The sequence below is a fragment of the Pleuronectes platessa genome, chromosome 9 (genome assembly GCF_947347685.1).
Source record: "Pleuronectes platessa chromosome 9, fPlePla1.1, whole genome shotgun sequence".
Lineage (NCBI taxonomy): Eukaryota > Metazoa > Chordata > Actinopteri > Pleuronectiformes > Pleuronectidae > Pleuronectes > Pleuronectes platessa.
The window spans coordinates 5,290,340-5,301,446 of NC_070634.1; the positions used below are offsets into that span (position 1 = coordinate 5,290,340).

The following is an 11,107-nucleotide window of genomic DNA, read 5'->3' on the forward strand; positions in this document are numbered from 1 at the left end:
TTGAGGACACACACTCACCCTGAGAGGATGTCTGGGCCAAACACTGCTGGAAGAAGTGCTCACATCTTTCCCCTGGGTACTATTACTAGTACAACAATGCGAGAATGCACGAGAGCAACTCCTTTACTTAAAATTCTACCTATAAGTGTCCTGATCAAAATGGTCCAAGCCTATCAAAATTCACCTTTCACAAATTATTAAATGTAATATTACTAGATTTTCACCAGTGATGGAATGTAACTATTTATTGAAGTATTCTACACTCAAATGCTGAGGTACTTGTACATTTCAATCCACAACAATTATTTTACAATTTTGGATTAGAAATAAAAAATATTAACCAATAAATGATGGTGTAGTGATTAGTTGGTGGTAGCTGGTAACACAAAAACAAGATTTTGATTGATCCTTGGGAGAGTAACAGACCAGCTGCAAGGTAGAATTAAGCACACATAAAGAGGCTTTGGTCGTCACTAAATTGTATGATTTCTGAGTTAGGTATTCTCACAATAATAATAATAAAACTGATAATACTTTGGGAATTACTGATTCATGCACTTTTGTCGCCCTCTGCAGGCAGGCTTTAAATCTGTTTTCAGCAGTGTCTGTTTTTACAGCTTTTTGGTGTTGCCACACAATAATGATAAAAACAATAACAACTGTTACAAAGACTGGAATTTGAAGATGTCCTCTACTTGCCGTTGTACAAACAACTTTTGTATTACATTAATGAAATAAAATGTTTCCATCTGTAAAATCTCACCACATCACCTAAAAAAACAGTACATTTTAGAACTTACACAACACATGATGAGCAACATAGTCCAGATCCTACGTATACCATATACGTAGGACCATATACAGTGCCTTGCATAAGTATTCACCCCCTTGGACTTTTCTACATTTTGTCATGGTATAACCACAGATTAAAATTTATTTCATCGTGAGTTTATGTAATGGACCAACACACAATAGTGCATCATTTGGAAGTGGGGGGAAATATTACATGGATTTCACAATTATTTACAAATAAAAATCTGAAAAGTGTTGAGTGCATATGTATTCACCCCCTTTACTGTGAAACCCCTAACAAAGATCTGGTGCGACCAATTGCATTCACAAGTCACATTTGCAAGTCACATAATTAGTAAATAGGGTCCACCTGTCTGCAATTTAATCTCAGTATAAATACACCTGTTCTGTGACGGACTCAGAGTTTGTTGGAGATCATTACTGAACAAACAGCATCATGAAGACCAAGGAGCTCACCAAACAGGTCAGGGATAAAGTTGTGGAGAAATATGAAGCAGGGTTAGGTTATAAAAAAATATCCAGAGCTTTGAACATCTCTCTGAGCACCATAAAATCCATCATAAGAAAATGGAAAGAATATGGCACAACCGCAAACCTACCAAGAGGAGGCCGTCCACCCAAACTGAAGAGTCGGACAAGGAGAAAATTAATCAGAGAAGCAACCAGGAGGCCCATGGTTACTCTGGAGGAGTTGCAGAGATCCACAGCTGAGGTGGGAGAATCTGTCCACAGGACAACTATTAGTCGTCTACTCCACAAATCTGGCCTTTATGGAAGAGTGGCAAGAAGAAAGCCATTGTTGAAAGGGATCCATACAAAATCCCGTTTGGAGTTTGCCAGAAGCCATGTGGGAGACACAGCAAACATGTGGAAGAAGGTGCTCTGGTCAGATGAGACCAAAATTGAACTTTTTGGCCTCAATGCAAAACGCTATGTGTGGCGAAAACCCAACACTGCCCATCACCCTGAGCACACCATCCCAACAGTGAAACATGGTGGTGGTAGCATCATGCTGTGGGGATGCTTCTCTTCAGCAGGTACAGGGAAACTGGTCAGAATAGAGGGAAAGATGGATGGAGCCAAATACAGGGAAATCCTTGAAGAAAATCTGATGCAGTCTGCAAAAGACTTGAGACTGGGGCGGAGGTTCATCTTCCAGCAGGACAATGACCCTAAACATACAGCCAGAGCTACAAAGGAATGGTTTGGATTAAGGAATGTTAATGTCTTAAAATGGCCCAGTCAAAGCCCAGACCTCAATCCAACAGAGAATCTATGGCAAGACTTGAAGATTGCGGTTCACAGACGGTCTCCATCCAATCTGACTGAGCTTCATCTTTTTTGCCAAGAAGAATGGACAAACCTTTCCATCTCTAGATGTGCAAAGCTGGTAGAGACATACCCCAAAAGACTTGCAGCTGTAATTGCAGCGAAAGGGGGTTCTACCAAGTATTGACACAGGGGGGTGAATACTTATGCACCCAACAGATGTCAACTTTTTTGTTCTCATTATTGTTTGTGTCACAATAAAATTTATTTTGCACCTCCAAAGTACTATGCATGTTTTGTTGATCAAATGGGAAAAAGTTTATTTAAGTCTATTTGAATTCCAGTTAGTAACGGTACATAATGGGAAAAAGTCCAAGGGGGGTGAATACTTATGCAAGGCACTGTACGTAGGACATGGAGGAGATCAGGCAACAACTTTATGTACAAACTTGAATATATACAAACATTGCAGATATGTACTGGACACAGAAAATGGTCAACTAAAGGGACAGCTGAATAAAAATACACAATTTTAGACTGAAAAAAACATAACAGTACACACATACATTATGTAAAAAAAATATGATACATAGCTAAGAAAAAGGGGGAAACTGTTTCCTACTTTTCAGTGTAGGCTGTCTCATCCTGTATCTTACACCCTGCTACTTTGTGCTGGACTGTTTCCGGTGCATGTTTGCACAGCCTGCACTTTGGGTCCTGTCTGCTGGGGTAGACCCTGGCCTCTATGGATCTTGTGCTTAGGGCCTGTTCTTGTCCTTCCATGATGGTTCCTTCTCCTCCTCATCATCATTGGGTTAGTGCTGTCTGAGCTATTTGCCATTTCTCACGTACGGATGTGAAATGCACCACACATAATCATTGGGTTTATAGAGAATTCAACGTTACAAATCTCATCTTAAAAAGTGCAATAACATGATTATAGTCAAACGTCACACAAAGATTAGATTTACGATGAGGCAAACTACCTGAGGCTGAGTATCACAGAAAACAAACAAACAAATAGGGCCTCTCACCATCGGTGCTCGGGCCTTAAGTACATGTTGACATGGTACATTTCCGACGACATTGAAGGCAGCAGCACCTCCTCCTGCTCCTCCTCCCTGGACTTGATTCTGAGAGGAGACCATAGAGTGTGTATATAAAGAGGAGACTCGCCGTGGAGAGTGGAGACACGTAAGTAGCGCTGACTGAGCTGGTGACGCTGTGACTCCTCTGTAACTACATGGTACGTGTTTCTGTCAGAGCAGCTAACCTCTCTGTACCTCATAGCATCCAAGCTAAAGGGACAGCCCATAGGGACAGCCTGATTCATGGTGTCCCAGTTGGCTGCTAGGTAGCGGTAGCTAACGATGTCCCCAGCAGTGTGTGCGGGTCACAGACTGCGTATAACAGTGAGGGTCAGTAGCTCACACTAGTGCTCTGTCTACGAACAACACGCAGGTGTCATGACCTGAACACGTCCCCTGACTCTGTCCCCTGGTTCTTTATCAACCAACGCACAATAATATTATTATAAGGTCATGAAGTTATAGCTGACCCATGACTCTGCTCACGCACACGTGCTCCACCTTCTGTCCTTTAAGGGTAGTGTTACCCCCCCCTGACCCTCGCTATAAACAATTTTGAGTTTTACAGTGAATATTAGGAGACAAACCAGTACAGGACCCATATATCTGGAATTTGACCAGACTATAACAGACAAGGTTTAAAAAGTGCAGCCATAGATACACTATTTTAGAAGACAAGATTATTTGTTTTGCATTAAGGCAATTTCTGTCTGACCGTTTTTTAAACTCTTTCCTTTTTATCGACAGCATCGTATTGCCAGATTTACTAATTGTTTATTAGTGCTATGTGTGTTTGTTCAAACTGACCAAATGCCTCCATCCACATTTTTGTTATTCCTATTGTTTGAATGAAGTCTCATACTTTTCATTATATACTTGAAAATGTTGAATGAGTGTAAACTATTTCTAGACCTTTTGGAGCAGTTTGTGATCTGGACAGAGGGTCAGAGTGTTGTTACTGTGTTGTTACTGAGTTGTTACTTGGAGAGAGAAACTACAGTGTCACTGCGTGTATATGTTCAAACAGCCAGACAGAAGTTAACAGAAAATGCAGGATGAGGTTAACGTTTAACAGCATTTTTTCATCTTTCTCTTCGTGTGCAGCATGAACGTTGCACGGCAGGTCCTGAACTGCTCCCGGTTTGCACGTCATTCTGCAAATATCATCTACAGACGGCTTTGTACTTCACAGGTAGGCTCAACTCACTTCTCTGCTCAATGATTTTTGGTATTAAACTAACAGTCTGTCTTTTTTATATAACCCTGTTACAATCAGTGCTTGGGTTCAACAAGGCACACTTCTACCAACACCAGTGCAGTGTCCGCAGTGTTGAAGAATTACTTGATAATAGATTAGGTTGATACTTTGACACCACATTTAACAATGGAGTGTTAATGCACATCACAAACCTTGAAGGGTTGATGTCTATTTAACTAGCAAACCTTTTGCTGGGTAAGTGTATCCTGTAATTCACTTGCACTTGGCTCTTGGCAGCTGTGGAGGTTATCTACGCATTTAGTTACACAAAATGTAACTAATTTGATTTAATGTATTTTTGCATTGTCTTGCAGTGTATCATGACATCACGGCACACTCATGCAAAGAGAATTGAGGGACTGGACAAAAATGTCTGGTAAGTGACAGAATGAAAAATGTATCTGTGTGTATGACACTGTAGATAAGGAGTTCTGATGCATACTTCAACAGTTTATAATACTTGTGAGCCTGCAGGCTTCTTAGCATTCTGGTACAGTTAAATATAAGATTAGCTGTCTTGTACAAACTGCAAAAAAGGTTGTAGGGAACTTGATTAACCCATTCTCTTTAATCTTTATACAAGAAGTCTGTGCTTAGACGGGTGGATGAAATGGTGACTGACGCAGCTTGTTTAAGTTTGAAGTACATTTGGTTTTTGACCTTGTCTGTAACAGCTGTCAAAGCAGTTTTATTTATAAAGCATATTTGTTACACAGAAGTAGATTCAAGGCGCTGTACAGGGACATTTAATACAACACAGAGACATTCGAAAATAAATAAATTTAAAATCAGAGAGGACATTGTAAAACCAGCCGAGCTAGGAGAAAAAAGAGAGCAAAAGAATAAATAAATAAAATAAATAAAATAAATAAAATAAATAAAATAAATAAAATAAAATAAATTAAATAAATTAAAATAAATAAAATAAATACAATCTTAAAAAGAAATAAGATAAAATAAGTTGAGGTTAAGTAAATAAGTCAAGTTTATTTGTATTTCACTTTTCACAGACGGGTCACAAAGTGCTTAATGGGAAAAAAAACAAAACAACGTTACACCTTACAAACTTAAAGCAGAAAACACACATACACATTACAAAGAATAATACTATGGTAACACAGAAGAAAAAGTTGATATCACACCATTGCAACCGGTGTGGGTGAGAGAGGAAAGCGTCATAGGGTTTTCATAATAATAACAACAATCATTTATTTTTCTCTCCACAGGGCGACTTACAATGCATCTAGTTTAAGTAAAACCAAATATGAGAATTAGATTAGGAGACACAAACACAACATATGTGATACAAAATGTCAAAAGTAAAACTCCTTAGTCAAGTTAAGAGGCATAGACACCTAACAGTGCAGCTTATGCGAACACAACAGTAAAACCATTGGTCAAGTCAGTTCCCTGTTGTTATGTTGGTTTACTACGGTCAGATTAGAGTTTTTGTGAATCGGTTCTTAAAAGGCTTTGTTTATTTCTTTGTATTTTCAGGGTGGCATTTACCTCAGTGGCAGCAGACCCATCGATTGTTAACCTGGGCCAAGGCTACCCAGACATCCCTCCCCCGTCTTATGTCAAGGAGGCGCTAGCTCAGGCTGCATCGGTGGACCAGATGAACCAGTACACCAGAGGCTTTGTAAGATCATTGACTGATGCCATTGAACATGATAACAAAAAACAAATTTGATTTTGATGCAAATTATATAATTTATATCGTACAGATAGAGACCAAGATTGTATTAAGGTAACTTTATGCTCAAGGTAAGATATGTATAAGGAACCTTCTGCCCTGAGTAATTCTCGGCCATATTTTTGCTTCTGAAAGCTGATGGATACGGACAAAACAGTGGAAACAGAGCAGTACCACCACAAACTGTAGTGTACAGCCTAGCCGTAAGTTTAGGGGGAGGACGTTAAAACACAAGCAAAAAATGTCAGCAATTGTTGAAATTTTTGAGGAGAGACTTAAACCGCACAACCTCGTCCACTTTCACTATGTTTGTTGTTGTCAGTAGCTCGCCGTGCTCAGCTGCCCTCTAGTGGATGTATTGTTTGAAGTATTTAGGCAGTGGCGGTAACAGTGTTGAAACGGACATATCTCTTCTCGTACGTAAAGATGGCATAAATAACCCTTAAGACTCAAAAGATGCAGTATTCCAGAAATCCCCTGTCTACTGCATATTATTTTTTTCATTTACTGATTTACATCTTCTGTTTATTTAAAAGGGTCATCCATCTCTGGTGAAGGCCCTTTCTCAGGTTTACGGGAAGGTCTATGGACGTCAGATTGACCCATTTAAAGAAATCCTGGTCACAGTCGGAGGTTATGGTTCCTTATTCAGCACCATGCAAGGACTGGTGGATGAGGGAGACGAGGCAAAAAGACTTTCCTCCTTCTCAAGCAATGGTGTTTGTATTCAAATGTTCATAATCATGCTCTCTGTATTTGCCATAACTTTTGTGTAATGTTTCATTTTGTAGGTCATCATAATAGAACCATTTTTCGATTGCTATGTACCAATGGTACGAATGGCCGGGGCAAAGCCTGTGATGATACCGTTACGCCTTGTAAGTTTAATCCAAAACCACTTCTGTTAAGCATACATGTTTCATATGTGCCTACTTTACCACTTTAACACGCTGGCCTGTGAAGGTGGTACCTTTTGAAAGTCATGACACGAAACATGTCCTGCCATTTTTTTGAAGTCCGGAAAGAAGAAGGACATTACAAGTGCTGACTGGGTTCTTGACCCAGATGAGCTTTCCAGTAAATTCAACTCTAAGACAAAGGCCATCATCATCAATAATCCCAACAATCCTATAGGGAAGGTAAGTGCACCATATCAGTCACCTCATTGAGTTTTAGGAATGTAAACTTGAAACTTGATGTATTCCCATGACAGGAAACTCCAGGGTTGTTCTTTTCTTGCAGGTTTTCGCCAGAGATGAGCTGCAGATGATCGCAGACCTTTGTATCAAGCATGACACTCTGTGCTTCAGCGATGAGGTTTATGAGTGGCTCGTCTACAGGGGCCACCAGCACATTAAAATTGGTACGTTTTCAGCTCAACAGACTTTTTAAACAAAAAACTATAGGAGAGCCAATTGGGTTTGTCCCACCCTGTGCAATAGAGGCACCTCCATTCTTTAAGCTCAGTTACAGGGAGTTGCGTCCTCTGCAACGCTGCTTGATGACACTTTCTGCTGAGCTAGTTATGAGGTTACATCCACATTATTACGTTTTAATCTAAAAACACTACCCTAAATGCCCGGCGTCTACACTACTCATCTTTGGAAATGCTGTTTGCAACATTTTAGTGTGAAAATGTCGGGGCAAAAGACATTTGTTACTTCAGGCAGAAACTGAGACATTTGGAAATGATGATGTATACACTCTATTTTGGTCAAAACGTAGCCATAGCTGGTTTCTATCACTTGATCTTGCGGAGGAAGATCTGCTGACCCATGTAATCTTTGCTAGCAGCTGTTGTGCAGTTAAATTCCGCGTTTTTACAATGAAACAGGTGCTTACATGCATAGAAGACGAGCTATAATGCAGGCAATCTGTGACAGTTCTGCAACTCGAAACCAAATTCTTCCTGTTTACACTGGCACCCACATGCCCATTGTACATGTGCAGTAGCATGATATACTTTTTGGGGCGTGTTAGTATCGACGTGGATTATAACAGAACAAGATAATTGCTGTACATAAAATTGAATCGCCTGTTAATGTTGCCGTCTTTCTCTTTAGCGACCCTGCCTGGAATGTGGGATCGAACAATTACTGTCAGCAGTGCAGGGAAAACATTCAGTGTCACTGGCTGGAAGGTGAGAGATCTGGATTCTAAACACTGCGTTAAACAGTCAACAATCAGGTCTTGCACATGCTAGGGAATGAAGTTGAACTTTTTGTCTTGCAGCTTGGTTGGTCTATAGGACCCGAGCACTTGATAAAGCACCTTCAGACCATCATGCAGAATACTCTCTACACCTGTCCGACACCTTTACAGGCAAGTCTGCAATGTTCCTTCAAGGAAAGGCAAAGACAAATCAAACCCACTGTTATATTGAAGCCTGTTTGCTACTCTACAGGAGGCTGTGGCACAAGGTATGCTTCTGAACTGTGAGCTGATGGGTCAGCCGGAGTGCTACTTCAGCTCACTGGCAGAAGAACTTGAAGGAAAGAGGGACCGCCTGGCTGCTATCCTTCTGGAGGCCGGCATGACCCCTGTCGTTCCAGAGGGAGGTTACTTCATGGTAGTGGACGTCACATCTCTCAGTGAGTTACTCTACATTTAAATGACAACATTTACCACTTGGTTGCTCATTCCAATGTAATACATTCTAGTTTTCACTTTTCAAGTTGAAGTTATGGGCTTCACAGAAGTGATTTGAAGAGCTGATTATCAAATTATGTTCAAGAGAAGTGTTAAATCACAGTGGGCGAGAAATGGCATCTCAAAGTTGTTATAGTGATGGGACTGTAACCAGACCTGTCCAACAACATAGGTCAGTTTATGCAAAAAAAGACGGTCTATAGTTATGAATCCAAAAGTTTATTTGCATCTAAACTTGCATCATTTAAGATGTTTACTGTCAGTTCATTTACAAAATTGTTGAATTACTAAAAAGGTGTCTGTAGAGACCATCTGGCACAGGCATCACACCTGCCAGACATCCATCAACAGGTTAATGAACATAATAGCATTATTACATGAGTACTAACTAGTCATGTGTTGAACCACACCCATCTTCAAGCTCTGCCTTGATTTTGCTCTCAGCAACATACTTGTTAGTTGTGTGTGTCTCCAGGACCACATCATTGCCATGACGACGCACGCATACAGACTCACAAGCTGAAAACAATACCAGCCATGCTGTAATGGATAGTATTGTTTACAGTGTAACTCACTGATGGACCTTCCCACTGGTTAAAACTCAACTTTTGCCGAAGGCCTTACTCCGGACAAAAAACACGGAGACACAAGAAAATGTATTTTGTCAACATTTGTATTGTAATTTGAATAATTTACCACTTGAAATGTCTTTTTAAGCTTTTATAGAAGGAGGAGAGGAAAATGTCACGGTCACTGTATCAGCAGAACGACTCTGAACTCCAACCTTACTGCTGACTATTCATTTCTGTTCTGTGTTCATTGTAGATCAGGACCTGTCACATATGGGTGATGATGAGGCCTATGACTACAAGTTTGTTCAGTGGATGATTAAAGAAAAGGTAATTTCACTTTGCTCCCTATAATATACATCATTCACATTATGTTTTATTATTTTATTGCTTTTCTTAATAAAACATTTTTTATCGATAGAAACTGGCCGCCATTCCAGTAACAGCGTTTGTCGGGGATGAGTCAAAGAAGCAGTTTGAGAAATATATTCGCCTTTGCTTCATTAAGGTAAATACAAAGACTGTATAATGGTTACAAACCAAAAAGACACAGCATCCAAAATCATCTAGTCGTCCACTTTCCTCTTTTCTGTAGTGAAAAAGCATTATAACATCCACTTGTCTTTCAATCAACAGAAAGACAGCACTCTGGATGCAGCAGAGAAGATCCTGAAGAACTGGACTAAGGTTTAGTGGGCTGCCGTGTCTGGACTTCAGGGGTCGGAGGAGGACCAACCCTGCGCTCAAACTGAAGGCTCTGGCTTTGACGTCAACATTGCACATACACAGGAAACTGTTGAACTGTTTTTAGCGAAATGTTAATAGTGGTGTGTCCACACTTTCGAGTGCATTCTGCAACAGACACTGGACATTTTATTGTTTTAATTAGTGGTTTTGATGTGTCGACTTGCAGCCTTTACGAGCTGTTTTGACCAGCATTTGGTGGAATTTCTCTTTGGCAAACTTTGATGTTTGTTGTGCTTAGAGTCTGTTAGAATCTGTGCACACAATAAATGCACTCAGTTTGTTGTCAAAATCATTGCTGCTTTTTTCTCACACTCCACCCGTTCCTTTCTCACGCAGTGTTACCTAATATGTGCTGATGGTTAGGTTTTCGTTGGGCCTCTGATGTAATTTAATCCTGTAATCAGGACCGGCTAGATGCTTGACTCACCAATTAAATGTATGTCAAAGTGAAGTCCTTACCCTAGAACTGGTTTAGTCAGCTTAGTACTGCATTGGTTCACAAATGGTACTGGACGATATTGCTGAATGATATTTTGATCTTGTAAACTACTGGTCAACAACGGGCTACGACTGGTCCCCCTAATAAATTGCCTCTTTACATTTTCTTCTTCAGAGGGAGAGAGTTTGTATAATACTGTCGCATTAAAGGCAACAATATTCTATATCAGTTATAGAACATTGTAGACTGTAAAATTGGCTTTAGGCTAATTAGAGAAATCACAGTTTCTTTTTTGAGACACGTCTTACCCACTGTCATCTCCTCTAAAATCTGTCAGTTTGCGCAAAACAATTTCACAAGAGTCATCTTCTACGTTTTTCAATCACAGAAAATACATTGAATTTTCTAAATAATTACAAAAAAGTTTTGTACAAAGAAAAAAAGTAGGTTTACTACTATGTTACCCTTTAAATGTTCTTCAAGAAAATTATTTTCTTTAAAAAACTGTTAAATAAACAGTTTTCCCTTGCAGATACGGCCTCCTCACAGTAGGGGTGCTGCACCCTCCTCAGGACCCTT

At 39.9% G+C, this 11,107-nt stretch overlaps 1 protein-coding gene across 2 annotated transcripts; it reads left to right on the plus strand.

Annotated features, from left to right (window-relative positions):
• Nucleotides 1-3,141: 3,141 nt before the first annotated feature.
• On the plus strand, nucleotides 3,142-10,378 carry LOC128447792 (kynurenine--oxoglutarate transaminase 3). Of its 2 annotated transcripts, none has more exons than XM_053430135.1 (14): nucleotides 3,142-3,276; nucleotides 4,275-4,362; nucleotides 4,743-4,804; nucleotides 5,926-6,070; nucleotides 6,661-6,810; nucleotides 6,916-7,002; nucleotides 7,141-7,263; nucleotides 7,367-7,487; nucleotides 8,188-8,264; nucleotides 8,357-8,446; nucleotides 8,529-8,715; nucleotides 9,599-9,672; nucleotides 9,764-9,850; nucleotides 9,979-10,378. In XM_053430135.1, the coding sequence occupies exons 2-14, from the start codon at nucleotides 4,276-4,278 to the stop codon at nucleotides 10,033-10,035; spliced, it is 1,347 nt and encodes a 448-aa protein (XP_053286110.1). In that variant the 5' UTR covers nucleotides 3,142-3,276; nucleotide 4,275; the 3' UTR covers nucleotides 10,036-10,378. The 2 variants fall into 2 exon arrangements, with proteins under 2 accessions (XP_053286110.1, XP_053286111.1); XM_053430136.1 differs by having other exon boundaries at nucleotides 3,186-3,328.
• The last annotated feature ends 729 nt before the right edge of the window (nucleotides 10,379-11,107 follow it).